This window comes from Gambusia affinis, linkage group LG08, assembly GCF_019740435.1.
Source record: "Gambusia affinis linkage group LG08, SWU_Gaff_1.0, whole genome shotgun sequence".
In the NCBI taxonomy this organism is placed as follows: Eukaryota; Metazoa; Chordata; class Actinopteri; order Cyprinodontiformes; family Poeciliidae; genus Gambusia; species Gambusia affinis.
The window spans coordinates 19193348-19221111 of NC_057875.1; the positions used below are offsets into that span (position 1 = coordinate 19193348).

Below are 27764 nucleotides of genomic sequence, written 5' to 3' on the forward strand. Positions count from 1 at the left end.
CAACCAGTAAGGCTCAAAGTTGAATCTAATGTTGATAAAGAGACGTGTGGTTGGTTCTGTTATGTCTGTGGTGTTGTGAAGACTCAAACGAAGGTCGGCAGCAAGTCAATTTTCTCCAAAATTTTACGAGAGATAACCTGATGAGCTCAAGCTGGCAGGACGGAGAGTGATGTACATGACAGGAATGAGGAAATGACAACCAAGTGAAAAAACAGGAAGGAACAAAAACAAAGGATGGTGATTATGGAAAACAGGTGAGTGAATATAGTTGGCTGCAGTATCAAGGAAGACCAGGGAACAGTGAGAAAACAAATGAGTGTGTCCCAACTCCAAAAGCAGAAAACGTTTCTCTTGAAGTTTGGATATTTTCAGTCTCACCAGCTTCCAGTTTTTGTCCACGAGGCAGGCGTACTGTCTACCTTTAAGACTAGGCTAAAAACGTTCCTTTCTTTCTCCTGGCAGGTTGCTATGTTCTCTCAGCATCTACTTAGCTTGGTTTCCTCTTGTGGAAAAGTAGTTGTACCTCTCCACTGTCATCACATGCTTGCTCAGAAGGAAGGAATGCTGCAACGTTAATAAATCGATAAAATTAACAGGGTGTCCTTGAAATCAACAGTAGACATGATGCAATGACTACAAATTCTCTCTCTTTGGCCCAAGAGGGCCACCTGCAGAAGGATGAAGGTCATTAAAAGAGACAAAATAAAACAATAATTTTATATTCATGTTTATTACTTTCTGTTTTCATAAACTAAACAGAAGCATAACGTAGTAAAAGTCCTAGTAATTTGGTAAATATGTATTTTTTGTAATGTTCAGGTGAAAATGAAGCTTAATGTGTTTAACTCTAGCTCTTGCTTTTGTAAGATCAGCCACTCTGCCTCCAGAGGTTCTGCTGGTAGCTGGTTTGTGTTCAGATCAGCTAATCATCAAATGTGAGTTAGTCTATTAGTTACTGACAAAGGGCCACTTTTAGGCCCAGAACGTGTTAGAAAAACATAAGATTACATGAGAAGTATTTTCACTTCCTGTTGTGAGGGAAGGATGATGTGAGCTAATCAAAGTAAACCCAGATGGAGCTGTGGAATATGTCACACATTCCCGATAACAGCATTAGTAGAAACTGGATCAGGGAGACTTCCATCAGGACAACACCACAGAGGACCACCGTCCCAGATGGAAAGTTTCTCTCCAAACATTTCTCGGACAAGAGAAGTCGCCAAGTGCTCATTGGGAAGACGCCGACACGCCTGTGGTTTTGTCCTCAGGCTGGCCTGGAGCTCCTTTCTGCGCCTGGTGCTTCCGGAACGCTCTCTGGATCACTGCTGCTGCTACTTCTTCCTGTTTCCTCTGCAGGGTGCTGCTGATTGGTTCAAGAGACACCTGCAACACACAAGGGGTCACCCCCGTGAGTTTTGGAAACACCACCTGTCAACCAGCTTCACGATGTTTTATTTACACCTAATTCCCCCGAAACCCATCCAACCCAAAGGACCTGATCAGTTTTTCACAGCAGAACTCTGAACTTCTCTAAGGTAGCATTCATGGTGGATTTTGTGATGTTGAGCTGGACAGGTCCTGTTACAGAAAACAATACCCAAGCCATGACACTTCCACCTCCATGCTTCTCAGTAGGTGGAATGCTACATTTGATCCTAAGTACGGCATATAATATGATTTCTATATAACTCAGTTTTAGAGTTTATCCAAAAGACAGGATTAAATTTTTCCTGGACTTCAGTCTGGTCTTCAGGTTTTCCTTAGAGAACGAAGGTTACCTCTCATGAAAATTAAAACTGTGTTGTCTCTTTCTGGTTGAATGTCATCATTTGTGAACTATTGTAGACTATATGTTAGCTTACTATGTTAAACATCCAAATGTCCAAATATGTCAGAAAAACACAAAAGCTTTTTTTATCCTGTTTTTTTCTCTCTCTTTTTTTCCACATGACAAATAAATTCTGATTCTTGTGACCGCTTCCAGTTGTGGATTAATAGGATGAAAATGTTAAAAAGTCTTATAGTGAACGCTCACACAACATATGAAGTGCACAATTTAATTAAGTTAAAAATAAAAATGAAAGATAACCTGTGTTGTATTGTTGCCGGTGAATTTCTTCTCTAGCTGGGCTTTAAGAGAGTCCATTTCACTCTCTTCACCAAATGTCTGCATACAAGACAACAACAACAACAACAATAATAATAATAATAATAATAATAATAATAATAATAATAATAATAATAATAATAATAATAATAATAATAATAATAATCAAGAGTTGGACTAAGTTGTGACACCTGAGTCATGAGTGCTTTCAGGACATCCAGGCAGCAGATCTGGTCTCCCGGGAGCAGAGGCAGATCCATGTTGACCAGCCGGATGTTATTTGGCTTAGGAATCCTCAGCGGATCCTGGAGCGCGTCGCAAAAATCTGACAGCTCACTGTGGAAAACAACAGAGTTCAATAACCACCAACAGAGACTGACAGGGTTTATTTAGGCCCAGGCTGCATCAGGGAGAGACTCACCTGTACTGTATGACCTGTGAGGCTTCAGGATCAAACTTTCTCCAGGTGTTGTAAAACATCTGCAGAAGAACAGCCTCTTCAGCTTCCCTGCTGTTGAAACTCTCCAGGATGACAGCAATGAAGAGGTGGACCACCAGCAGGAGGTGCAGCAGGACGTAGGAGCAGAAGAAGACGATGCCTGCCGATAGGTTGGCCCAGGACCAAAGTGGCATGACTGTGGGTGGAGAATATTTCATGCTATTCCGCACCAGAAGGGACCAGGTAGAGGACGGGCTGAAGAGAATCATACTGATCATGCTGTCCCCGATTGTCCCAAAGTTGATCATGGAAAAAATACGCATCCCAACGAAGGAATAGGTGTACACTACAAGGAGGAAGAGGAGCCCGATGTTCATGAGGGCAGGAAGAGACATCATGAAGCCGGTGAGCAGCATCTGTATCCTTCTACCCAAACGGCAGAATGGGAGGACTCTGCTGATGCGAGCCAACCGAAGAAGAAAGAAGGCAGTGGGGCTGATAAAATAGCGCTCCAACAAATCAGTGAAGAACAAGCCTGAATGCAAAAAGAGAACAGTTTTAGTTTTACTCTAATGAAAGTTTGTTGGTTTTAAACCTCAAGAGATTGATGATCAAGAACGTCTAACATGAGGCAATGATGTAATCGCACTCAGTCAGAGTTCAATAGATGAAAAATCTCAGAGATATTTTGAGGGAAAAGTCAGGCGGTTTCTCACTAGCAGAGGCTTTCTAGCAGAACTGTTTAAACAGACATAATTTGATTCATGGCCTTGGCTTTTGCCAGAAGTGATCTGTTTTCTTTAACATTTCATTGTTTTTCCAGGGTACTACTGAAAAAGGAAGCATATTTAATTATAATAATGTGTCAAATATTAATAATTGTATTGGGATTCTTTGCCAAAAAAACTCAATTAGACCCAAATTAAATCACCTGCTACTGAACTGAAGTTTGATCAAACCTTTGTTTTGATCATTTAAATTTAAAATATTGTACAACCAGGTGGATGCCAAATATTTGTATTGCCCTTCATTCAATAATTAATTTCGTATGAACTTTATATGACTTAATTTGTCTTGCCCTTTTGAACATTTGTCTATATAACAAGTTGTTTGTATTTTCTTGTTTGTTGTTCACACATTATACAATTTTCCTCTTGATTAAAACCTGCGTTTGTGATCAGTGGCATTGACGATATATTATTGGGCTCCTTCAGAAGTTATAATCTATAAATATATTAAATTATCCAATTTACTAATAATAAAGTTAATAAAGCAGCTACATTTATTTGGCGAACCAGCCAGGAGACAAACCTAGAAGATGAACTTAGAAGGTAATTCTTATTTTTGTTAGTTTATTTCATGTGTAATCACACATTTCATAGCAAAATAAATCATTACAATAAAGCATGCTAGTAGATAATCTATATTAAAAAAATCTTCTTGGGGCATGCTCCGGTGGCGTAGAGGTTAGCTCGCCCCACGCCTGGAGGCCCTCAGTCCTCGACCCGGCCGTCGCGGGTTCGATTCCCGGACCCGACGACATTTGCCGCATGTCTTCCCCCCTTTCCTGTCAGCCTACTATGAAAAAAGGGACACTAGAGCCCACAAAAAGGACCCCCTCGTGGGGAAAAAAAATAAAAAATCTTCTTCAGGATTTCTGTGGCTTTACCTTCTGTGAGTACAGCATATTATTACAGCAGCTAATTATTGGGAGCAGTTCTGCTTCAAACCCCTCTGGAGATGCTCTAACATATAAAGTCACATTATAAACATGTCAGTGATTTGAGAAGAGCCCATCAGCTGCCTACAACTCACCTAAGACCATAAAGATGAAGACTACAAAGTCCAGGATGTTCAGCCCGAAGCTGAAGTAGTGCCGCCTGAGAGCAGTGATCTTCAGGAAGAACTCGATGCAGTAGAGGATTATGAAGATGAACAAAAACCACATCAAAAGCTCCTGTCCTTGCTCAGACAGATCGTCTGAATCCATCATCATCACCACCACGTTCAGACAGATCAGCGCCACCACCAGGATCTCAAACAGCGGAGCGGTCACCAGGTCGAAGAGCCGAGCCTGAAACCGGTTCTGGTGACAAACAGGAGACTGGTGTCAATCACTTCCCATTACTGCTAAAAGCCAATAAGGTTCAGGAACCTTCACAGAAAATGGAGCCGGAAAAAGATAATTAGGCTATTTAACATTTACTGTACTGGTTGGTTCTGGGGGAATAAAATCGGCGTCACACCAAGGACAGGTGTTGACAGTTTTAATGAGTTCAGGGCTACAAATCTCGTTTTTACTTTTACTTGGTGCTTCAGGTGAAAGTCTTCCCTAACCCTGCAGATTTTAGAGTCCGCTCCAGCCTGGACTGTGACCTGAACATCGCGTGACCTCACCGTTGGGCGTGGAGCAGCTTTCTCAGGTGACTTGGGGAACATCTTTCTGACGGTGCTGTGAAACTTCAGCTGCTCCTCCGTCATGAAAACATGTTTACCTCCAGCGTGCAGAAACACAGGGAAGACGAATTAGCTGACAGAAACCAGGTAGCCATGGCAACCACTGTAACAAAACTTATCTTGTTGCTCAGCTGATGGAGAGCATCGACAAAGAACCTGATGAAGAGGTTGGCGCTGAAGAAGCAGCCAAAGATGATGAAAAGGACAAAGTACAGGTACATGACCGGTCTGGACTCATATACAGGCTGAATGTCCACCTACAAACAAGCACAGACCAGTAACAATACAATTATCATTACAGTTACTGGTACCACTAATGGGACATTTATTAAGACCACTTCCAGCAGTAAAACCCTCTATTGAAAATGTAAATCTTTCAATTTAATCATATGTGCTTTGGAAGCTGTTTTAATATCATAAAAATGTTTGTTTGTTTTTTTTTTAGAACAGTGAGCCATAACAGAAGTTGTTTTAGATTTAAAAATGCAACCTATATAAATATGGACAGTTTCTATACATTTAATAAACACGCCATCTTCCCCCGAAATGAACCAATATGCTTTCAGAGTTCGGCTGATCGCTATAGATTAGAAATTTGAGCTGAAACCACAACTTTGGGGATTTCAGATTTTATGAAAAGTTTTTAAAAATATATGTTAAAACTATTACCATGTCCTGACGGCGTAATAGAAGACAGAAAATCTGAAAACAATTGATTTCCTCTGCCTTCTCTCAGAGTGAGAACTTCAGAAATGAACCATTTGGTCAGAAACAACTAATCAGAGCCAGGAGGAGGGTCTTAGCGCCGTCAATCACTCTGGCATACTTGCTGCCCAAATGCTGTCCCATTCTCTCTGCTACACCATGAATGCTTGGGGGATAAACGGTTTTCCTGGAACGGTACCTTCCATAACGCACATTTAGCAGCGCGTTCATAAGGATGATTGACATCACTAAGGCCCTCCTCCTGGCTTTGACTGGTTATCTTTCTTCAAACAGCAATGGTAACTCAGGGAGGAGGAGCTCAGTCTTTTTGCGACTCATCTGTCTTAAAACAAACTGTCACAACATGCTGACAGTTTTAACAAATAGTTAAAATCATATTTTTTATAAAGGTTACATGTAACTTTTAGAAAGTATTGAATATGATCTATGTTGCACTTGATGGTAAAGGTATTTTGAAGGTACTTTTTGCGGCACTGTCCACCATCTCCACGGCAGCAGACGGAGGAATTTGCCTCGACACAACAGCGCTAGCTGGTGGCGCACTGACCTCTGTGGAGTCCACTGTGGCGTAGAAGATTTCTTTCCAGTCTGCTGATGTGGCCTGCATCAAAGCACAGGTCTTTATTAGAAAAACATGAACACATTTATAGGTAAAGCTGCTGGTTGAATCAACTGACCAGGATCAGGAGCGAAAGTAAACCCATCGCCACATGGTCAAAGTTAAACTCAGGGTACTTCCAGTAGACGTCTGCGGGGCTGCTGTCATTGAGCTCATAACACTGCGTCCTGTTATTCACTTCAGAGATTATGCCGTCTGTGTGGTTGGAACAGTAAGCGAACCTTCCTGCAAACAAGTTCACTCCCAGGATGCTGAAGATCAGCCAGACAAACAGAACGACCAGCAGAGAGTTGCACATGGGGGGTGCAGTGGCCGCCATGACCCGAAGCACCACCTGCACAGAAAAAAGACGAGGAATCAGCCGGTGCTCAGACCAATTACAGCTGCTCTCTGTTAAGAAGGTTACTGGTCATTCAGTCGAACACACTGTGTCTTCTCTATCCATCTTTCCATCTGTCTAACCTGTCTCTATGTCTCGCTAACTTGTCTTCAGGTGTTTATGTCCATTGGCTCCCCAGTCTGTTCATTTAATCATTGAGGTCTGAAACCTTTACAATCCAAAAAACTACTGTTAACCACTTTTGTCCTCCATACAGCTAAATAAAACAGATTTTGATCTACAAATATTACCTGACCTTTAGAGAAAAAAATATATCTTATATATATTTCTAAATTAAAATATACAGGAAGCCTGTTTTAATTTTAAAGAGCGACCATTTTATTGATGTTTTTAGGTTTTAATATAAGGAAAATCAAAAAACCTTTTTGAAAAGATGATGGCTACATTTTGTTAAATGGATATTAATATATGCACATAGTATCAGCCTCATAACAAGAAAATTAGAGTTAGACAAAAACCATTGGTACTTTTAATCTCATTCTGCTGTGGAAATTAAATGTAATTATTCCATAAAAACCTGAAAGATAGCTACATTTGTTATTATATCTAGTTTTAAAACTTTTGTTGTTTCTTTATCACTTTTAGCCAAATTTCTTGACGTCCAAAGGTCCAGTTGTGGCTCCGGAGCCAAAGGTTGCAGACTTCTGTCTCTGTCCCTTAAGCTGTCCATCTGATCAGATCTGCTTCCAGTGTTTGTCTGTCCCTGTTTTCAGTCTGTCCAGTTGTCTTACTATCCTGTTTGAAAAGTAAATCTATCCGTACCTCTCCAATAACCGATTGTCTGCCTCACCAGTCTAAATGTCACCTATTTGTTGGTCCATCTGTCTGTCCTTTACCCCGGTCAGTCTTTGTAACCTGTCTTTGTTCAGAAGTCACGGTATCTGTCTTACCCTCATGCCTTTGAAGCGAGACGGGACCCTCAAGGTCCTCAGTGCCCTCAGGGTCCTCAGGTATGCAGCGGAGTATCCCAGCATGACACAAACCGAGCTGAACAGAGACACCTGGAGGATAAACATAGCTGCTGATGACATCATGGTACAGGTGAACAGGAAGCAGGAGTTTAGGTTTCTGTTGCTGTTCTGTTAGTGAGACGATTTGTTCGTCTGCACACTGACTCAAAAACCATTAGTGTTGGTGTTCATATGAGGACAGCTACAGCCACCAGAGCCAGACTAAAAATGTGTTATTGATTATGCTCTTACGTCTAAGATGAGAAAGTCGAGCCAGCACCAAAAGCTGCTGAAGTATTTCTTGAATCCAAAAGCAGTCCATTTGAGAAGCATTTCCATCAGGAACAGGAAGGTGAACATCTGGTCTGCTTTGTCCAGAACCATCTGCAGGACTGGACGGTGGAACAGCATTGTGTCTTCTAATGCCTGGATGCAAACAGACTTGTGGTCATGCGCTCCAAGCAGCTGGTCATGTTGCCACGTCATCATTGGGTACATTTACACTTTTAATGTTTTTATAACCAATTTGTGCATGTATTTTAAATGAAGACCCTCTGCTATGGGTCTAGGTACAACATGGGGCAATATATGTGTGTAACACATGGGGAATACAAGTTAGGTGCATGGCTTAGGGATAAGATGTGGGGAAATGAAATATGGGTAAAATATGGGGTGTGACAAGGATGTAAGGTTTGGAGTTTCAATGTGGGGGTAAAACATGGTGTTACCAAATGGGAGATATGACGTGGGTATAAAACAAAGGTACAACACATTTATAGATCATTTCTGTACAATGCAGGGGTCAAACCAACGTCAGAGGTTTGACATTGGCGTACGATGTGGAGTTGAGACATAGGAATGAGAAGATACAACCCAAGAGAATGACATGGAGTCAAGACAGGGGGATACAATACATCAGACCTAATGTGTTGTTAAGACAAAGGATGGATATATCATGGGTACATAGCGGCACATCCCATTCTATTAGCACACCAATTAGCTATTTACTGACAAGATTAAAAACTACTGTACATTTCTGACCTTAATTGAGTGAGCTCTGCTCTCAATAACCTCCAGAAAGTTTTTGAACAAAGTTTTCAGCACATTTCATTTCAACGTCAGCATTGATTAGCAGAACTGTATAAAAATGTGAAGGAAAATTGGATGAAAAACATCGAAAAGTCTTCTGGCAGTCAGAGGCTGAATCACAGCCGAGGAAATGACACCTTAGCTCTGATCATGGGAGAGTTGTATTGTAATATTATTCTACTTCACCTTTTCACTTTCTCTGTTTACTATTCACAGTGCTTCACTTTTTACACATTTTGTTTGTTACGCCAAATTATATTTAGTTAATCCACAAACTTCTAAACACAAATACCGCACTATGACAATGTGGCAAAATTTTTTTGAGATTTCAACAATTAATTAAAAACAGAAAAACATGTACTGATGGAACAAGCCAATATGATCTGATTATAAGTCGACGTGTTGTGTTTACCAAAGCAGCGCTGCTCAGCAGGATGATGAAGATGATGAAGTTTTCAAATAATCTGTGTTGTACGACGAGGAGACATGCCTTCCTGAACTTATACCACCCCCTCCCTGCTCCTCTGGATGTCTCTATATCCTGGATCGGACAGCAGTTGCAACAAACTGAAATATAAAAGTATCGATCACATAATCCGCATATGCTGTGCCCATCACTTCACAGAAGCATGTAACATTTAAGTTTATCCTGTTAAGGAATGAAGAAGAAGAAACTGCATGATTAAAGATACATTTTTGCTTAAAATGTCTGATTTCTGCACAGTCCCACAAGTGGACATACTTGCACAGCAGCAATCTCCAGGTGAGTTTTCTGTCTGATTTTTGTTGTCCTGAAGCTCTTGCACATCACCATGCTGTAGAAACCCACACAGATTCCCACACTGATGTTAAAGTAATTTATTAAAGACAAAATGTTCAGTGTGCTGAACAATATATAGAACAAATAGATAAACAATATGGACGATCCTGTACATAGACGTATTGTTTTGAGGCCCGGATGATTCTATTTGATGCTTCAGGGTCTGGTGTGGTCGACCATGACAGTCTAAGGCAGTGTTTCCCAATTCCAGTCCTCAGGGCCCCTGCCCTGCATGTTTTAGATGTTTCCCTTCTGCCACACACCTGGATTGAATCTTTGGGTGATTAACAGGCTCCTGCAGTACTTGGTGGCTGCAGAAAGATGTCATGCAATAATTTGAATCAGCTGTTCTGGAATAGAGGGACATATAAAACATGCAGGCAGGGGGGCCTGAGGACTGGAATTGAGAAGCACTGGTCTAAGGAGAGCAATTATGCAAAGAAAGTCAAAGAGCCTCATGCACGAACTGAAAATCTGCTTCTGTGACAGTCTGATGCATCGGAGGTACACAAAGAAGCATCGTCGCCTGTCCTTTCCCCCCAGCTCCTTTAAGGCTTTATAACCATCGCTTCTCCCAACAAACTTGATAAATGTTTACAACCTACTGTTATTTGCAAGGAGAAACCATGTTTCTCCACTTTTAGTTTCTCTCCTTTGGTTTCCTATATATAAGTCAGATATGAATTAAAATTGTCCATTAGAGAGCTGATGGTTAAAATCTTGTCCCTAGAGTACCTCACTCTTTGGACGCAGGTTTAAAGAGAGTTTCTGAGTAGAATGAGGGGCAGATTGTTCAGTGTCAAGATCCTCTCTTGTGCGACTGTGGCTCTATGGGTAGAGTAGTCGTCTTGTGATCAGAAGGTTGTAGGTTTGATTCCTCCTGCCACATGTTGATGTGCCCCTGGGCAAGACACTTAACCCCAAATTGCCTTCCCGATTCAGTAGAGGAGGGGCGAGCATTTCACCGGTGCCTAAATGGATCCGTCTCCATTTGGAAAGGAAAGTTTGCTGTGGGCCGACTGCTTCATGGATTTTATTGGATTGTTTTCTGAGTATTGGTGTATAAATGTGTGTGTGTGTTTGTAAGTGCGAATGGGTGAATCTGACTCTAGTGTAGAGTGCTTTGAGTGGTCATAATAATTGGAAAAGCGCTATATAAATTCAGTCCTTTTTCCATCTTGTGAGACCAGCTGCATAAGGCAGACATCTTTAAAATGTTCATCCTATGATCTATAAACAGGCTTCAATAAGGAAAACATTACACAAGTATAATGTTTTACTCACATTCTTCTTCTTCTCTTCATTGTTTGTGTCAGCTTGGATTTTAAAGTTGTTCCCAGGACAGCTGCTGAGTTCCACCACGCTCGAGTCTTTGATTGAGTCATTACTGTGATGTCTGAGTGACGGCTGGCCCGAGCTGACGGGCGTTAAAGCCAAATTGTCCTGTCTGTCTTTGTTCTTTGACTCAACTGTCGGGAAATTATGCAGATAATCCTCAGTGCTTGAACACAAACACTCAGACAACCAAAGTTTACTGTGACACCGCAACAATCAAGAACCCTTGAAGAAAATAAGAAACTCACCTTTCTGATCGGTGTTAGCATCCGACCTTTTTCCTGTTAGAGCCCTGAAAGACTCCAGGATCCAGGATCCAGCATGATGTTTATTAGGTCCTTGTCCTCCTGCAGCGCCTGGTTTATTAGTACAGGATGGGCTCAAGAACAGATAGAGAAACAAATTCACCACCTGAAACAAAACCAGGACACAATCCAAAATGTGACAGGGAGCAAATGAAACCTGGTACAACCTAATTATTCTTGGTGCTCTGATTTGTCAGAACAGAGACTCACCAGGATGTTCCCGATGAGCATAACAGCCATGTAGTAGATGACACAAAGGCCCTTGTTGGAGATCTTCATGCAATCCCACATGCACTCAATCCACTTGCCACTGAGGACTCTGAAGACGAGCAGGAAGGAGTGGGAAAAGTCCATCATATGCCAGCGTGGAAGCTTGCAGCCGGAGGAGGACATGCAGGCATTTTCTTCATAGTTCTGCTGAAAGAGTTGTGTGCCGACTACGGCAAACATGAAGACCACGAAGACCAGAACCACACAGAGGTTTCCCACTGAAAACCAGGTAATCTTCATCAGCATGCCCAAGGCGGACCACCAACGACCCAATCTCAGTGGTCGCAACTGGACAGAGAGGGCAGTAATAGGTCAGAAAAGATCAGAGGGGGTAAAACGTATTTATTTAACACCAATGATGGTGGTGATGTCATCATCATACTGACCAATCTCACTGAACGCAACAGAGACAGACCCTTGACGTACATAAGACAAAGTTCCAGCAGACTGAAGATGACGATGATGAAGTCAAAGATGTGCCAGCTCACCTGTAACCATGGCAATACATTCAACAGCACCATACAGCCACCTCACATAGAAATCCCAAACTGCATGTAAAGGCCAAGGTTGTGAAGGTTGTAACTTCTACCATTCAGCTGTCCAGTTACCAGTCAGTGTTTGGTGATAAGAAAAATGAATAATTGGATTCAATTACATGCATGGCAGCTCTGAGTGGCCAAAAAGCTTGATACTATTAGATAAAAGACGTTTCAGTATCAAGTGAGGTCTGGGAATTGATGTTGACAATGTTGGACTGATGTTCAACAAGAAGGTTTTATTTTCTTCGCTTCTCTCACCTTGAAGTAGCCTTTAATGCCCAGAGCCAGAACTTTGAGGAGAAGTTCTGCTGTGAAGATCGCAGTGAAGACCTGGAGGTCAGAGATCAAAGGTCACTTTGTTCATCAGCTTGGGTATCTAACGAAAGAGGGGCATAACTGGACCAGAAGTGCAAATGAAACTTCACAGAAATAAGCGACGTTTCCTTTGTGTGAAACTGTGCTAAGACTTGTCTGAAATTCGACTGAAACTGAACTAAAGTTAAATTGAACCTGAACAGAAACAGTGATGACACTAAAACCTCAGTCAAGCTGGACTAAAATTGCCTGGAAGCAGAACTCAAACTAGTCTAAAAATGAGAAAAGAAACTAAAACCATGCAAATAGAGTGAACTGAAAATTATGCAAAAGTGACACTGATGTGATCCAAAACTGGACTAAATATCAAATAAATCCCATCTGTATCACTTACTATATGCGAATTGGACAGCGTCTCTTCAAATTCCAGCCTCATTTGATGATGGTCCATGGCCATGAAGATAGTGTTGACGATGATGCAAACAATAATTCCCAGGTCAAAGAACTGACTCAGGACAAAGGGGCGGAGCTTCAGTTTGAGCCACTGAGAGCAGATGCAGCATTCGCCCTGCAGGATTCTGTCAGCGCAGGAGCAGCAGGAAGGCTGGACCTCATCCTTAGTATCTGAAGCACAAAGAGTACAGTAAGACCTGCAAGAACTGTGAGTTTGTAGACTCAAGCCTGTTCATTTAATGCATAACCTCTTACATCGGAAAGGCCACTGCGCTTATCCAAATCAACCGTCATTTACCTTCCACAGTGACGTTCTCCTGATCTAGAGTCCTTGCTGCTGGTTTCTTCTTCTGTGGTGAGTCATGTTCTTCCAGGAGCGCCGTCTCACCAGTGACCTGCTGACCGCGGAAATGTTCACTCAATATATGTGAATGGACCACACCCTTGTTTATACGGTTAACATATGCTCTGCACACATTGTTTGTTGTGACGCAATTTATTTTAGCATTGAATGAAGACATTTTTTTTGTATCTATCAACAGCAAATGACACACATGGCCCACTAGAGGTGAGCAATTACAACAAAATAATTGTACAACTGAATCAAAGGCAAATGTTTCTATAAAGCATATGTACGTTTATTCCAAGTCTTTTCTTGTCCGCCGTTTTGCCAAACAGGCAAACCTTTAATTTCTACACTTTTCCAAATTAGGGCTGAATTTTCCCCAACTTATTGGTTTTTTCCATCCAATCCAAAATTATTGTCATTCTGTAATTAATTATATTTTCCTATTAACCAGAAAGGACCCTGTACCTTCTAGAAAGATTTGCCACTTTATCAACAATGGCATTGAGTATTTTTCTTATTACCAGCATTAGGTTTGTAATTCTTGAGCCGGAACTACGGCAGGTTGGAAACTGGAGAAGGTAGGAAGCCAATGAAAAAGAGGAACTCACCTCACTGTCCTCTCTCTTCTTCAGCACCTTCACAATCCAGCTAAACTCTTCTTCTGTCTTTTTGGCCTCAGCAGCCTCACCCTTTTCCTGCTTCACCAGCGCCATGGCAACCGCTGCCACAAAGAAGCTGACCACCAGGAAACATCCAGGGAAGAAGATGAGCACAAACGCACTCATATAGGCTTTACCTGCTGCTTGCAATGTCTGAGGGATGACAAGGCGGTTGTACGGGTTAGACAGGAAGATAATAACAAAAAGAAGCTCAGTGGACCAGACCAGGTGTCTCAACTGGGATTAGTTTGGTCCTCACCAGCTGCAGCAGGACGTCCAAAAGGTCCCGCATTGCGATTCTGACCACAGCCAGCAGAGACCAACTGAACGTGTCAAAGCTGGTAAATCCGTACTCTGGGTTCCTCCCTGTCTTTATGCAGGTGAAACCCCTTGGACAGCGTCTGGACACATCATCACATGCTGTTACAGCTGTTACAGGCTTCTGAAGAAACTGCAGTTGTGTTTACATACCTAGAATCTGAGGAGTTCCCACACAGCATAGGGTCAGACTGACCAGGCATGAAAAAAAGGTTTTCTATCAGACAGAGATGTGAACTTTCATTAGTGTAATGTCCAATGATGCTCATGACTTAGATGTTGCAATACTACCAGAAAAAAACAAGTCAACAAACAACAACAACAAAAAAGCATCTGAAAAATGATAAAAGTGCTTTGATAAACCAGGAAAGATGAGAATTTCAGATGTCATCCTACCTCCTTTGTTGATATAATGCTCGAAAACAAAGTTGTCGTAGAAATTAATTGTCTCGTTGTCAGTGACGAAGTACTCAGGTTGCTCAGTGGTCTGTGTGTCCGTCTTTCCCGATGGGGAAGAAATGACACATTTATGCTTGAGGACACCCATGAAGAACTGCATGCCAATCAGAGCTAAGATACTCAGGACGAACACCATCAGGACCATGGCGATAGCCAGCCACTTCAACGACTGCACAAGCCTTTCAGCTGTCTTCTTCAGCCCTGGGATTGGAGGACACAGGAACATCTGCTGAGACATCAAATGTACTCCTGATGCCTCTCACATCCGACACACTCTCACAACACACAAACACTGACACATACGGACAATGACAGATCTCCACATCCTGACATACACAAAGTGACTCACTTGATTCACTCATACCAACGCCGATGCACACTGACTGAACTAAACCAACTCAGATTGACCCTTGTTCACACAGACATATTGGCACATTCTTTTCTATTTTTATCCCATTCAGACAATGTATCAATGTCCACCGATTTGCATCATCTAACCTAAACTTTAATCCTAACTTTCACCAACATACGCACAGCCCTAATTTAAATTCACTTCACACAATTTAGCCTGACCCTCATGCTGAAAAACATCCACTTTCCATCACATTAGGACTGGGCTTTATTTGTAGTTTTGACGATTTAAGCAACTATATCTAAATGGAAGTTCTATAAAGATAACAACAACACTCACCTGGCACGTAGCTGAAGAGCTTCAACACACGAGAAATCGTTTTCAAAGCAGCAAACTCCCTCAAACCAACAGACATCGCGATAACAGATCTGAAATACAGGCACCTTCATCATTAATCATCATAATCAATAAACTTGCTTTTCTCTACGCCTGATAAATAGGAGTACTAGAAGATAGTCGCAGGAAGTTGAAGAAGGTTTGCTGAGTTGCTCTGAGGTTGCAGACAGGGATGCACTCTGCCAGTGGTTTCATGAATGTCATGTCTGCATATGAGACTTCTTCACAAGCAACGTAAAATACTGTAAAATACAGTAGATCCTTACTGCCTATTGTAAACGCAAGGCCTGGGGGACCAAATCTGGCCTGCCGTAGCTTTTTATGTGGCCCTTTAAACTCTAAATAATATCAACAAGCCCCCCTCCCCAGTTTTTTACAAATACGCAAAATTCACACAAAAACAGATCCCCACATTCTTTACTGATTTCTACTGCAGATTTTTCTCAAAAGTGGCCACAAACATTGGGTTGAACTGACTGCTGCCTCAGACTTACTTGATGTCAAATTGTAGTCCATGATTTATATGGCGAGTAATAAAAAGTCACATTTAACATCAAATATTGTAACAATTTCTTACAAATATTTCCAAATTAACATAAAACATTTAGATTTTGATTGCAAAAAAAAAACAACACAAAATCAATCTCGAAAACCTGGATGGACTGATCAGCATGAAACAATCATTACTATTTAATTTTAAGAAACACTAATGGAAAGATGAAGCAACTATTTACTGATATTTTAACAATTCAATGATTTTATCTATATATTCTGGCACAACCGGCCCTTTAAGCACACTGAGATTTTTGAAATGGCCCAAAATGAAAATGAGTTTGACACCCCTGATCTACAACCACTCTTTGAACAAACTGGAACAATTTGAGTTACAGCATTTAACTTTACGCTGTGACTAATTAAGCATTTTTTAATTAAAATGAATTATTTCAGGTATTTATCGGGTATTTTTTAGGTGTGTGTATCTCATCCATGCGTCTGTCTTGTTGTCTTTACGCAGTGATGTTGAGGACGTCCAGCCAGTTCCAGGGATCCCTGAGGAAGGTGAACCGTCCAAAGCTGATTCCTCGTGACAAAAGCTTCAGGATGAGCTCACCGATGTAGATAATCATGAACACATACCTGTACGGGTGATATAAAACAAACATATATAAATTATAACTATTTTGAGACGGTCTAAAGCTACAAATATGAGTAGGAAAAGTTTTATTCAGACTGCATGTAACTTTAACACAGCTGATTCCACATTTCTCTTATCACAAAGGATTAATAAGATTAACAACATATTTAAGGCAGGGGTTTCACAGCACAGAACTTTAACAAAATGCACAAAGAAGCCATTAAATCTCTCAATAACTCCAGGTCCACAGATATTATTTGCTGTTCTGAGTTCACATTTAAAATTTGTTCATTTGTTTAGCTCTTTCCAGATTATTTTACAGTTTCCTTTGGCTTCAGATACATTTTAAAAAGTGAGTTGTTTTTTGTTTTTTACTTCCATTTGAAGAACCTATTTCAACCCTTAAATAGGTCAAAAATGTTTACATAATTGATATTTTGAATATTTTATTTCTATTAAGTGCCATGCGTGGGACTGGAAGAGCAACAGCCCACTTATGTAGGTGTCTTTTTGTGCCGTTGTGTACTCACTCCACGTCTCTGGTCCACGACATGTGAGGCATTGTCATTAAAATACAGTTGGTCAGGATCGTCAGGATGAAGAAGACGCTGAATATAGTGTTTATGTTAAGAAAATGTAAATGTTACTAAAATAGCACAAAGGCACACAAAAACCACATGAAAAACAAACACAACCGAAGCAAAAATACATGAATGTAGCACAAAAACAGACCAAACAAAGCATACCATACCCGAGCAAAAAACATACAAAACTAGGACAAAAAAGACATAAACAGAAAAAAATAAAAAACACACAAACCACAAATCCATAAATAATCAACACAAAATACACAAAATCAAGTGAGGAAAAAAAAAAAACAACACAAAATCACCACATCAAATAGCACACAAATACAGAAAGCAACTGAAAAACACGAGCCAGAGCAAAACCAGCCAAAAGCATTTGAACATTTAACAACAGTATGAAAACACACAATAGTCAGAAAAGACAGAAAACCAAACGAAGGTCCCGTGAGGGTTCTGGTTTTGCTTGTGAAGGATATGGGTGAAGGAGGATCTTGATGGCGGAGGATCTCAAACAGTTGAATGGGCTGAGCAGGTAACAGGCTGGATCAGCATCAAACCTGTGGATGAGCCTCTCTTTACAGATGACGATGAAGGTCTGTAGAAAATAATGCCAAAGTAAATTTAACACATTTAGACGACTGACATTCATTTTCCTTTTAGCTCCTAAAATACTGCCTTCAAAACGGCAGTATAATGTAAAATCTACTTTTTTGAGCTTCATATCATGTTCTAATGTTATTCTTTCATCGAAAACAGACATGGAGAGTTGCTTTGATTCTTTCATGCATGTTTGAGAAATCCTCAATCTCCCAGATGGCAGCCATTTTGAAGGGCCTAAACATTTAGTCTCACAAACGCCTCCTTTTTAATGCAGCTCCTCCTGGGAGCCACAGTTTCCAAGCTCCTGACTCGCAAAGCAACACTCCCCCACTCAGCTCTTTCAGACTCTGCTGAGCTAATCATACAAGCTACTTCTAAGTCCTGTGCTCCTGATGGTTGTAAACGGCATAATGAAGAAACATTTTTCTGATGATGTACTGAGGGTGGAGTATAAGAAAGAACTGGAGCTTCGTAAAGAGACAGAGGCCAATTTAAAAGCATCTAATTGTGAAGTCAAATGTCTTCTCAGTCTTTAAATCGTGTTTGCTACATTCAGCATGTTTATGACAACTGAAGATAATAGTTACATGATTGTGCTATAAAATTGAACTATGTGCCTGGAAAATAAATAACACTGCCCTTCAAATTTAACTAAAGATTCAAAGTCCAGAATGTTGTCAGTGGGTAAGACTGAGCTAAACTTCAGGCCCTCAGCTGGTACGTATAAGTTCAAACATCTAACTGTGTTTTCAGTTTCTTCAGACTAAATTCAGTTTAGTCTGCTGAGAGGCATAAGAGGCAGACATCAGTAAAATCAGAAAAGGGGCTTAAAACAGGATATGGATTAATGCAGAAAGGGAGGAGATTAGAGATTAGATATTGTTTCCATTAATTCAGCAATCTAATAATGTTCATCAGATCTCTTCTGCCCAAGCCTGAAAACAGCCAATGATCCATTTACAGGGCAAAGAGCTTCTTTAGAGACCAGGACCTCCACCACAGAGAGTAAGATCTGCTGGGGAAATCAACTTGAAGTATCTGGTGACTTACCTATTCACACACACTTTCATTGCAGATGCTTTAATTTGATGCTGCCTGACTCTTTGTAGCTCCAACAGCTTCGATTCTTTGGAAGTCTGGCTGGGAATGGTGTTGATGGGTGTTTTGACCATTGTCTTTAAAGAACAACTGAGAGGTCAGGCACAACGTGGCCTGAATCAGAAACTTTGTTATAGTTCAAGCCAAAGGTGATCAGTGAGGTCAAGGCTCTGGGCAGGAAGTCAATTCAACACAAGACAGGCAGACAAGTTAAGTTTTCCTGACAACTTCCTGTGGCTGGAACACCTAAATTTAATGATTCTGAGGCCAACTTGTTTGATTGATTGATTGATTGATTGATTGGTTGGTTGGTTGATTGATTGTGATACAATTTATCTGGGCAATTAAGTGTGGATTAGGATTACATGTTTTGTAAGTATTTAATATGCAATCGTGTCGGTAAATGCTGCAATAGTGATGTGACTTGTAATAAATAAATAAATATTTGAACTTTGTAAATGTCTTTTCAGTACAAACATAAACTCCAGATAATTTACTAATTCATCTCAACAAAAGCATTTTTTTTTTCTTCCTTTTTTTAGTTGGTTCTGCCCAGCATCCATTTTGGCCACGAAGCGGTTTACTTGTAGTTTCTAAATTACTTCACCACATTAACTCATTGCCAACGTTTTTCATTCTGCGTTAACAAACAAACATCACCCAATATATTTCAGGAATAGAGAGCCTGAGTGTGTGGTACTTCAGTAATTACCAAGCATCTATTGCAGCACACAAGCAGTTTTGTTGTGATATGCATATCGCATGTAGTGTGTAGTGAAATAACATGATCTGTTATATGTTGTGCATGTCTTGTATGTACATATATGTGATTACACCATTTAAAATGGACAGTCGTTATCAGACAGATGCTGGCTGATTGTTGCACATTTGAGTAAACACATTTTTCTTGTAAATTTAAAGAGATGTTTGGTTTGGTTTGTTTGATGTAAAACCCGTTTTATCCTTATCTTCAGTTATCCAGGACCCAGAATAAGATCTAACCAGTGATTTATTTATTTATCTTTGCCTTGCAGAAATGAGAAGTGAAACAAACCTTCTGTGATTGGTAGAACGGATCCAGATCTTCCAGAGGTGTGCTGAGAAGCTCTGGGGACGGGTCCCCGTAAATAAAAGGGAGAGGTTCCCCCGCCTGCAGGTGACTGGCTGGTTTGCTCTGGTCTTTCTCTGGTTTCTAGAATGAATTCAGGTAGTGAGAGTTAGAGTTTCTCCAGGAGGATTTGTTTGTCCTAATTCGGGACTGGGCACTCCTGGTCCTCGAGGGTTGGTGTCCTGCAACTCTTAGACGTCTCCCTGGTCCAACACACTTGAATCCAACAGCTGAATCACCTCCTGAGTGCAGTCAGGTTCTCCAGAGTCCTGCTATTGACCTCCTTATTTGACTCAGGTGTGTTGAGGTAGAGATACATCTAAAGGTTGCAGGACACCGGCCCTCAAGGACCAGGAGTGCCCACCCCTGATCTAATTGATAGCTGAATGTCCACCTGTACCTTTTTGTTCTTCACAGCTTCTTGTTGGATCTCTTCCAAGGAGGCTGGCGTAAAGCGCCTGAAGACCTCCACACCAACAGGGGGCAGCAAAGATGTCATCCTCTGGTTTCGTAGCTCCATCCGAACTTCGTGGTTGCCATGTAACTGGTTTCTGTGGGGACGTTACAAAGCATTTACTTTAAGACTGTGAGGGAGAAGAACCTCACTGTAGTTTGGTTCAAATGTTGAGTCAGGTAGTAATACTAGACAATATCCACCTTCACTTAATAACAAGACAAGTAAACACAAATTGTGTCATTCTGTGTTTAATGAGGATGTCATTAAGAGAGAATAAACCCTACCTGGACATGTGTGAAAAAGTGATTCATAACGGCACCGTAAAAAGCAACAATTACAATCAAGAGTTTGGGATAATTTGCTGTGAGTCTTTTACAGATATGGAGGAATTTCGCTATTCATCTTTGCAGAGTTGATCTAATTAAGCAACTCTGGATGTTTTGAGCACAAACTGCCTTTTTAGGGTCATGCCACAGCGTCTCAGTAGGATTCAAGTCAGGACTTTGACTAGGCCACTCCAAAATCTTTGTTTTGTTCTTCGTCAGCCATTCAGAGGTGGGCTTACTGGTGTGTTTTGAATCATCGTCCTCCTGCAGAACCCAAGTGGGATTGAATTTGAGGTCATGAACAGCAGAATTCATGGCTCCACTTAGCAAGTCTTCCAAACCATCACACTACCATGTTTTACTGTTGGTTTTGATGTCCAGTGACTGATCAGACTCTGCAGACCTCTGGCCAACTTCTACCAACGCACTGCTGACAGTTTCTCTGCAGGACTTGAGATGTTCTGGATTATTATCTCAGCACATCAGTGAACTCCCATTGTCTACATCCCAAAAACGCGCTCCTCATCCGTCTGTCTCCCCTTGGGGTGCGAACATGCTCCACAAACAGGCTGCACAATAGGTTGTTCACAGAAGTCAGCGAGTGCATCAATTATAGTTTTCCAGATACAAATTTGTGAGTTTTGTTCTCTTTTATTGTAGATTTTATATTTGATAACAAAGCATCCCCACACACTCTGTGCTCCAAGGTTCTCATCCTGTTTTATTATTATTCAAATCTTTTTATTGTTTTATACATGTAAGAACAACAATAAAACAAACAAAAACAAAATGACAACAGGTGCTAACATCACATATTTAGTGGGGGGGGGAGAAGGGGAAGGAGAGGGGGGGGGGAAGGGAAAGGAGGAGGGGAGGGCTACATGCTCAGAAGTCTGTCTCAAAATGCAAAAGAAATGGCTGCCAGGTGATATTGTATTGTTGGATTGAGTCATGTATTGTATGTTTCAGATGTTCAAGCTTCAGATGGAGCATAACATCTTCCATCCACTGCTTATGAGATGGAGGAGCAGCTCTCTTCCAATTGAATAATATTAGGCGTCTTGCAAGCAGTGTAACAAATGCTATAGCATTGGCCTGCTGCGTTGTTATTGGTGTAGTCGGAGGGACAACCCCAAATAAGGCAGTTAGAGCACTGTGATCAATATTCCTCTTGCATATAAATGTAATCGTCCTAAAAACTGACTCCCAAAAGGGGAGGAGCCTAGGGCAAAACCAGAACATATGACTGAGATCAGCAGGGTTGTGTCCACACCTAACACAAGATGAATCTACACCAGGATACATTCTAGCTAATTTATTAGGGGACAAGTGCAATCTGTGCAGAACCTTAAATTGTAGCAGGCTATGTCTAATGCAAATTGAAGAAGAATGGATTCTTGAGATCGCGGCCTGCCAGGCTGTATCAGTAAATAGTTCCCCTAACTCTTCTTCCCATGATTCTTTTAGATGTATAAGTGATGGGGATGCAGCGTTCTGAATTTTGCCGTATATAACTGATATTAAGCCCTTATCAGTCGGATTCATATCCAAACATTCATCAATCCACATTATTCGAGGCAGTGTTAATGAGAAATTAGTTTTCACGTAACTACGTACCTGGAGATATCTGAAGAAGTCAGCCTGAGGGACACCAAAGCGCCTTTTAAGTTGTTCAAAAGAAACAAATTGACCTCTTTCAAAAAGGTCCTTAACGCAAGTTATGCTCTCTCGTGCCACTTCTGAAAGGATGGATCTATCAAGGATGGGGTGAACTGGACATTGCACAGGAGATGCAGTTAGTGCATTTTAAATTGAAAATGAGTCCTAAATTGGAACCATATCTTTAGAGCGCCCCATAACAACTGGATTATTCGTCCTGTGGCATTTACTCAGAGGTAAAGGGCTACATATTAATGAGCTAAGCAACACTGGATTGCTAGAATGTTGTTCCAGGTGGACCCAATCTGGGGATTCAGGACCCGTCTGATCTATAAACCAGTACAAAAACTTATGGATATTGGTTGCCCAGTAATAGTAAAGGAAATTAGGTAGGGACAGTCCACCGTCCTCTTTCTGTCTCTCTAGATATTCCTTTCTAATTCTCGGAATGTTTTTATTCCAGATAAACACAGATATATGTCTGTTTAATTCTTTGAAGAATTTCTTAGGAATAAAGACTGGTATGGTTTGGAACAGATATAAGAACCTTGGCATGATTGTCATCTTGACTGAGTTTATTCTTCCTACAAGAGACAGAGGGAGTTTTGACCACTTCTCCATGTCTAATTTAGCCTTATTCAGTGCCTTAGCGAAATTTTTGTTAAACAAGCAACTGTAATCATATGTTACACAGACGCCCAAATAATCAAAACTATCTTTACTGACTATAAAGGGGAGACTATGGAAGGCAATTTGACGTGCCTTGTTGATTGGGAATAAAACACTTTTTGATAGATTCAATCTATAACCAGAAACCTGCCCAAATTTTCCAATTAGGTTTAGAGCAATAGGTATTGTAATATTGGGTTTAGACAGGAAAAGGAGGAGGTCATCAGCATAAAGGGACAATTTGTTTACACGCCCACCTCTCTGCACACCAGTTAAATTAGCGGAGTCCCTTATCAAGATTGCCAGAGGTTCAATAGCGATATCAAACAAAAGGGGCTAAGGGACATCCTTGTCGGGTACCACGTGAGAGAGGAAGAAACTAGAAGTGACCTTATTTGTTCGTACTGATGCATGTGGTGCTGTGTACAAAATGGTGATCCAAGTACAGAAAACTGGGCCGAATCCAAATTTTTTGAGTGTAGTAAACAGAAAATCATATTCAATTCTGTCGAATGCCTTTTGGGCGTCAAGGGATATCACTACTTCAGGTTCAACATCATGGCGCTGATAGATTACATTAAAGAGACGTCGTAAATTACTGGATATCTGTCTGCCCCTAACAAAGCCCGTCTGGTCCGGGTGGATAAGTTTGGGAAGAACATCTTCGAGCCTGCCAGCAAGGACCTTTGCCAAAATCTTATAATCACAACATAGCAAACTAATTGGGCGATATGACTCACAGTGCAAGGGGTCTTTAGATTTTTTAAGTATCAGTGAGATAATTGCTTGCGTCATAGTCACAGGTAGGGCCTTTTTATCTAGTATCTCCCTAAAAACTCTTAGCAGTAAAGGGACTAATTTTGGTGCGAATTTTTTAAAAAACTCTATGGGAAACCCATCTGGGCCAGGTGCCTTTCCGGGTTTCATTTTTGTGATAGCCTGAGTTATTTCTGATATAGTAATAGTACCCTCCAATTTAGATTTGTCCGAGTCATCTAGCATGGGTATAGTCAGATTACTGAAAAAGTCTTCAATCAAAGCAGTGTCACCAGCTTCAGAAGTATACAAATTCTCATAAAATGACTTAAACTGAGTATTAATCTCATTTTGGTTAGTAAGTATGTTACCATGCTCATCCTTTATCGCTGTAATGAAACCTGCAGATGCTGACTGTTTAAGTTGATGGGACAACATTTTGCCGGCACGATCCCCAGACTCATAATAGGTGAGACGTGACCTCAGGTGCATGTCTATGGCTTTGGTATTAGTGATTGAATCAAATTCTGTTTGAAGTAGGATTCTTTCTCTGTATAAGTCAACAGAAGGTGAAGCTGAATGTTGTTGATCTACGGTTTTAATTCGTTCAATAAGCTCTGAGGCCCGTTTAGCCCTCCTTTTGTTTTCACCAGCAACGTAAGATATCACTTGACCTCTCAGATATGCTTTTAGACTTTCCCAAAGTATAGCATTACTTATCTCAGGCGACTCATTTAACTCAATGAAAATATCTATTTGTGCGTTGATGAAGTCGACAAACCTTTGTTCAGACAGCAGTCTGGGATTAAGCCGCCACGAAAAGGTGGGAGATTTGTCTTCAGGAAAGCCTAACCGCAGAGTGACTGGGGAATGGTCTGATATTACAATGCTGCCATAATCTACTTGGGTAACCATGGGCAAGAGTCTCTCATCAATCAGAAAGTAGTCAATCCTTGAATAGGTTTGGTGTACTTGGGAGAAAAAAGAGAACTGTTTGGATGATGGATATTTGAATCTCCAGGGTCCACCATTCCGTATGTTTCAATAAGCGTATTAATACAACGGGCTGAGTTACTAAGCGTGGCAACTTTTGGGCTGGAGATCCAATGTTGGGTTCAAAGTGCAATTCAAGTCCCCACCTAGTATTAAATTGGATTCAAGATCTGGTAAGAGGGAAAAAAGATTGCTAAAAAAATCCACATTATCCCAGTTAGGGGCATAAACATTAGCAAGAACAACAGGCCTATTAAATAATTTGCCTTGTGTGATGACATACCTGCCATTTTTATCCCTAATTGTTTTAGACTCTTCATACTGTACATCTTTATGTATTAAAATAGCTGCTCCCCTGCTCTTACTGTTGAAATCCGAATGAAAATATTGTGTAAAGCCACCTCTGCAGAGTCTACACTGATCTTTATTTAGCAAATTGGTTTCTTGCAAATAAACAATGCGACTTTGCAATTTCTGAAGATGAGAGAATACTTTGTTACGTTTCACCGGATGGTTTAATCCTCTGACATTCCAGCACACCAAAGTGGTGTTGGTTAGTATCTTATTATTTGCAGAGGTCATAGACAAGACTCAACAAAAGAGGCATCCAACATGTAGCCCATGAGGGGAACAGGGGAGAGAAAAAAAGGACAAGGGGCAGGAGAGGGGGGAATAATGAACACAAAATTAACAAAGCACCTATAATAGAACGGCAAAAGAGGGAAAAAAAATAAAATAAAAATTAGCCTCAAAAGGAGGCCGCTATACTTCCAGTTCTCACAGTGTATCTCCTCACTATCCAAACTGATAAATGCTTACCATGTTAGCCCACACCAGAACCCAATTACAAACGGTAATAAAACGCAACGATGCAATTTCTACAGCAGTAGTGACCCATTCCAATATAGCATCACAAGGCTCCAAAAAATTAAAAAAAATAATAATAATTGCAAGTATCAAAAAAGCCAAAACTTAGAATTCAAAATTAGACATTATGGTATGTCTCTTTTATAAAGAAAACGCACTATAAGGCTCAATATACGCACGCATTACCTGTAAGATCCGATTATTCAGCACGAATGTTTGTTATTGTCCTGCGACGGCACCGTCCAGTCCTAATAATTCCAGGCCATGCTCCCTTGCGAACGGTCATGCTTAATGGGGCTTCAGCTCAGCAACTCCTTCAGAACAAACTCCTTCGCGACGCTTTGGATCCTTGAAGGTCTTGTCCATCCGCCGTAGTAATCCTTAACGCGTCGCTGGGTATCTGAGGTCGTAGCGGACTCCTCGCAGCTGAAGCAGTTTCCTTACTTGATAAAGCGGCGCGTTGTTTACTCACAGCTTGGGTGAAGTCCGGCAGGACGCGGATAGTGTCACCATCAGCGGTTGTTATCACTCCAGCCTCTGCTGCTTTTTTGAGAAGTAATTCTTTTTCTGTGAAGTAGTGACATTTAACCACAAACGCCCTTGGTGGCAAGTCATCTTGTACTGGCTTTGTGCGGAGGGTCCGATGCACTCTATCCAGAGTCGGCAACTTGTCCAGTCCAAGGGCTTCTTTCAGCACACCAGCTACGTAAACTGACGGATGTTTCCCTTGCTCGCGCCCCTCTTTCACTCCGGTGATGCGGACGTTGCAACGCCGTGATCTGGCCTCCAGATCCTCACACCGGGCTCTGAGCAGGGAAAGTTCTTTTTTCATCCCAGACAAGTCAGACTCCATAGTCGCAATAGAGTTAGCATTAGCGGTCACTCCGTTTTCTAGCTCAGACGTGTGACTCTCAAGTTTGTCCAGTCTTTTATTGAGTTTATCTGTGACATTGCGCAGCTCCGTTTGGATTTCAATAGCCTTTTCGTCCATTTTCTTCAACAATTCTTGCCTCATTGACTGTAATTCCTCCATAATGGCATTCTGGTTGCCCGCCGCAGTCGTCATTGTTGAGGTTAAGCAAGCTATGCTAGCTGAGCTGGCTTCCGCTTCAGAGGCCCTCGCGTCTTGTCCGAACTTGTTGACTTGAGATTTTTTTGGCATGCCTGAAAGGTTGATGTTGTCTAATATATACACAACAGCTTGTGCAAGGCTATATCGCGTGATTTTATAAGAGCCGTATCAGAAATGAAATGGTTCAGGTGTGGAGCTCACAAACCCACGTCCTCACATGGCGCTGCCTCAACCGGAAGTCCCTCATCCTGTTTTAACACCGCACATCTGAAAACATTTTCAGTTTCTTTGTTCTGCAGGATTTTAGATGTGATCCGTTTCAGACTAACTGTTTTGTCTGTTCTGGGCGTGATTGATTTGCTGTCAGTGTCTTGATCCTTTACAGGAAAAACCTCTTTGAATCAGCAGTGGTGCAATTTTGAGAGCCCAAAGTGGGGCCCCATCACAGGCAGATAATGAGGGAGAAGAAAAACTCCATGGATGTAGCAAAAAAAAAAACAAACAAAAAAACTCCTAAACCCAGATAAACTGAGTGAACCGGATCCGAACCAGCAATATGGGAAAGAACACATGATGATGAATTAAGTTTCTACAAACCAGAATGGAGCAGAGAAACTTTCTGCAGACAGACTCACCTCTGGGAGGGGGTCAGCTGCTGTGTTTTCATCAGATGCTCAGCTCGTTGCAGCCTACTGCCCCAAAACTCAAACCAGGACATTTTCCACAACTTAGTCCTGATCAGTCTTTGTCTCACTGTCCCGGTTCGTCTGTCCCAGCTTCTTGGTTTCCTGCAGCTGTTCTTCTCTACGAGCCTTCTAGGGTCTCTGCGGTTTTCAAACAGGTCTCTTGTTTTTCTGTGTTTGGGAGGAGCTTCTGAAACCCCAAGTGTGAGAAGCTCCTCTATATCAGCGTGGCTCCCAACCGTGGCCCTCAGGGAAACAACGCATCAGGGCCGTGCAGAGACCTTTGGAGGGGCAGGAGCTCAAATTTAAAAAGGGAGCACATTGAACAAAAACACCAAACAACAACATAGCAACAACCCATATTAATCAAGAATCTAATTGGATCCTACTTTATCAT

General features: G+C 41.2%; 1 protein-coding gene across 2 annotated transcripts; it reads right to left on the reverse strand.

The window, feature by feature from the left end:
• Positions 1–33: 33 nt before the first annotated feature.
• LOC122835265 (sodium channel protein type 4 subunit alpha-like) lies at positions 34–27521 on the reverse strand. Of its 2 annotated transcripts, none has more exons than XM_044124163.1 (31): positions 27320–27521; positions 20286–20436; positions 19832–19969; positions 17556–17674; positions 17023–17109; positions 16369–16494; positions 15301–15389; positions 14547–14810; positions 14304–14367; positions 14092–14233; positions 13782–13985; positions 13123–13222; positions 12766–12995; positions 12315–12386; positions 11904–12005; positions 11458–11805; positions 11191–11353; positions 10892–11076; positions 9530–9602; positions 9200–9354; positions 7951–8124; positions 7639–7749; positions 6407–6682; positions 6277–6330; positions 5123–5260; positions 4944–5048; positions 4362–4632; positions 2529–3081; positions 2299–2443; positions 2090–2167; positions 34–1383 (listed from the first exon to the last, which is right to left on the reverse strand). In XM_044124163.1, exons 1-31 carry the CDS (start codon positions 27400–27402, stop codon positions 1228–1230), a joined length of 4956 nt encoding a protein of 1651 aa, XP_043980098.1. In that variant the 5' UTR covers positions 27403–27521; the 3' UTR covers positions 34–1227. The 2 variants fall into 2 exon arrangements, with proteins under 2 accessions (XP_043980098.1, XP_043980099.1); XM_044124164.1 differs by having other exon boundaries at positions 13123–13219; positions 27320–27520.
• Between the last annotated feature and the right edge of the window lie 243 nt (positions 27522–27764).

Bases quoted from the DNA above. Each gene is read 5' to 3' on its own strand.
- LOC122835265 (XM_044124163.1), bottom strand. From the start codon at position 27,402: ATGTCCTGGTTTGAGTTTTGGGGCAGTAGGCTGCAACGAGCTGAGCAT. The intron at 17,675-19,831 runs GTTTGTTTCACT...TATTTTCTACAG, and splicing joins CGTTCTACCAATCACAGAAG to ACCTTCATCGTCATCTGTAA. The intron at 5,261-6,276 runs GTCAGTGCGCCA...GCTTGTTTGTAG, and splicing joins CCACAGTGGACTCCACAGAG to GTGGACATTCAGCCTGTATA.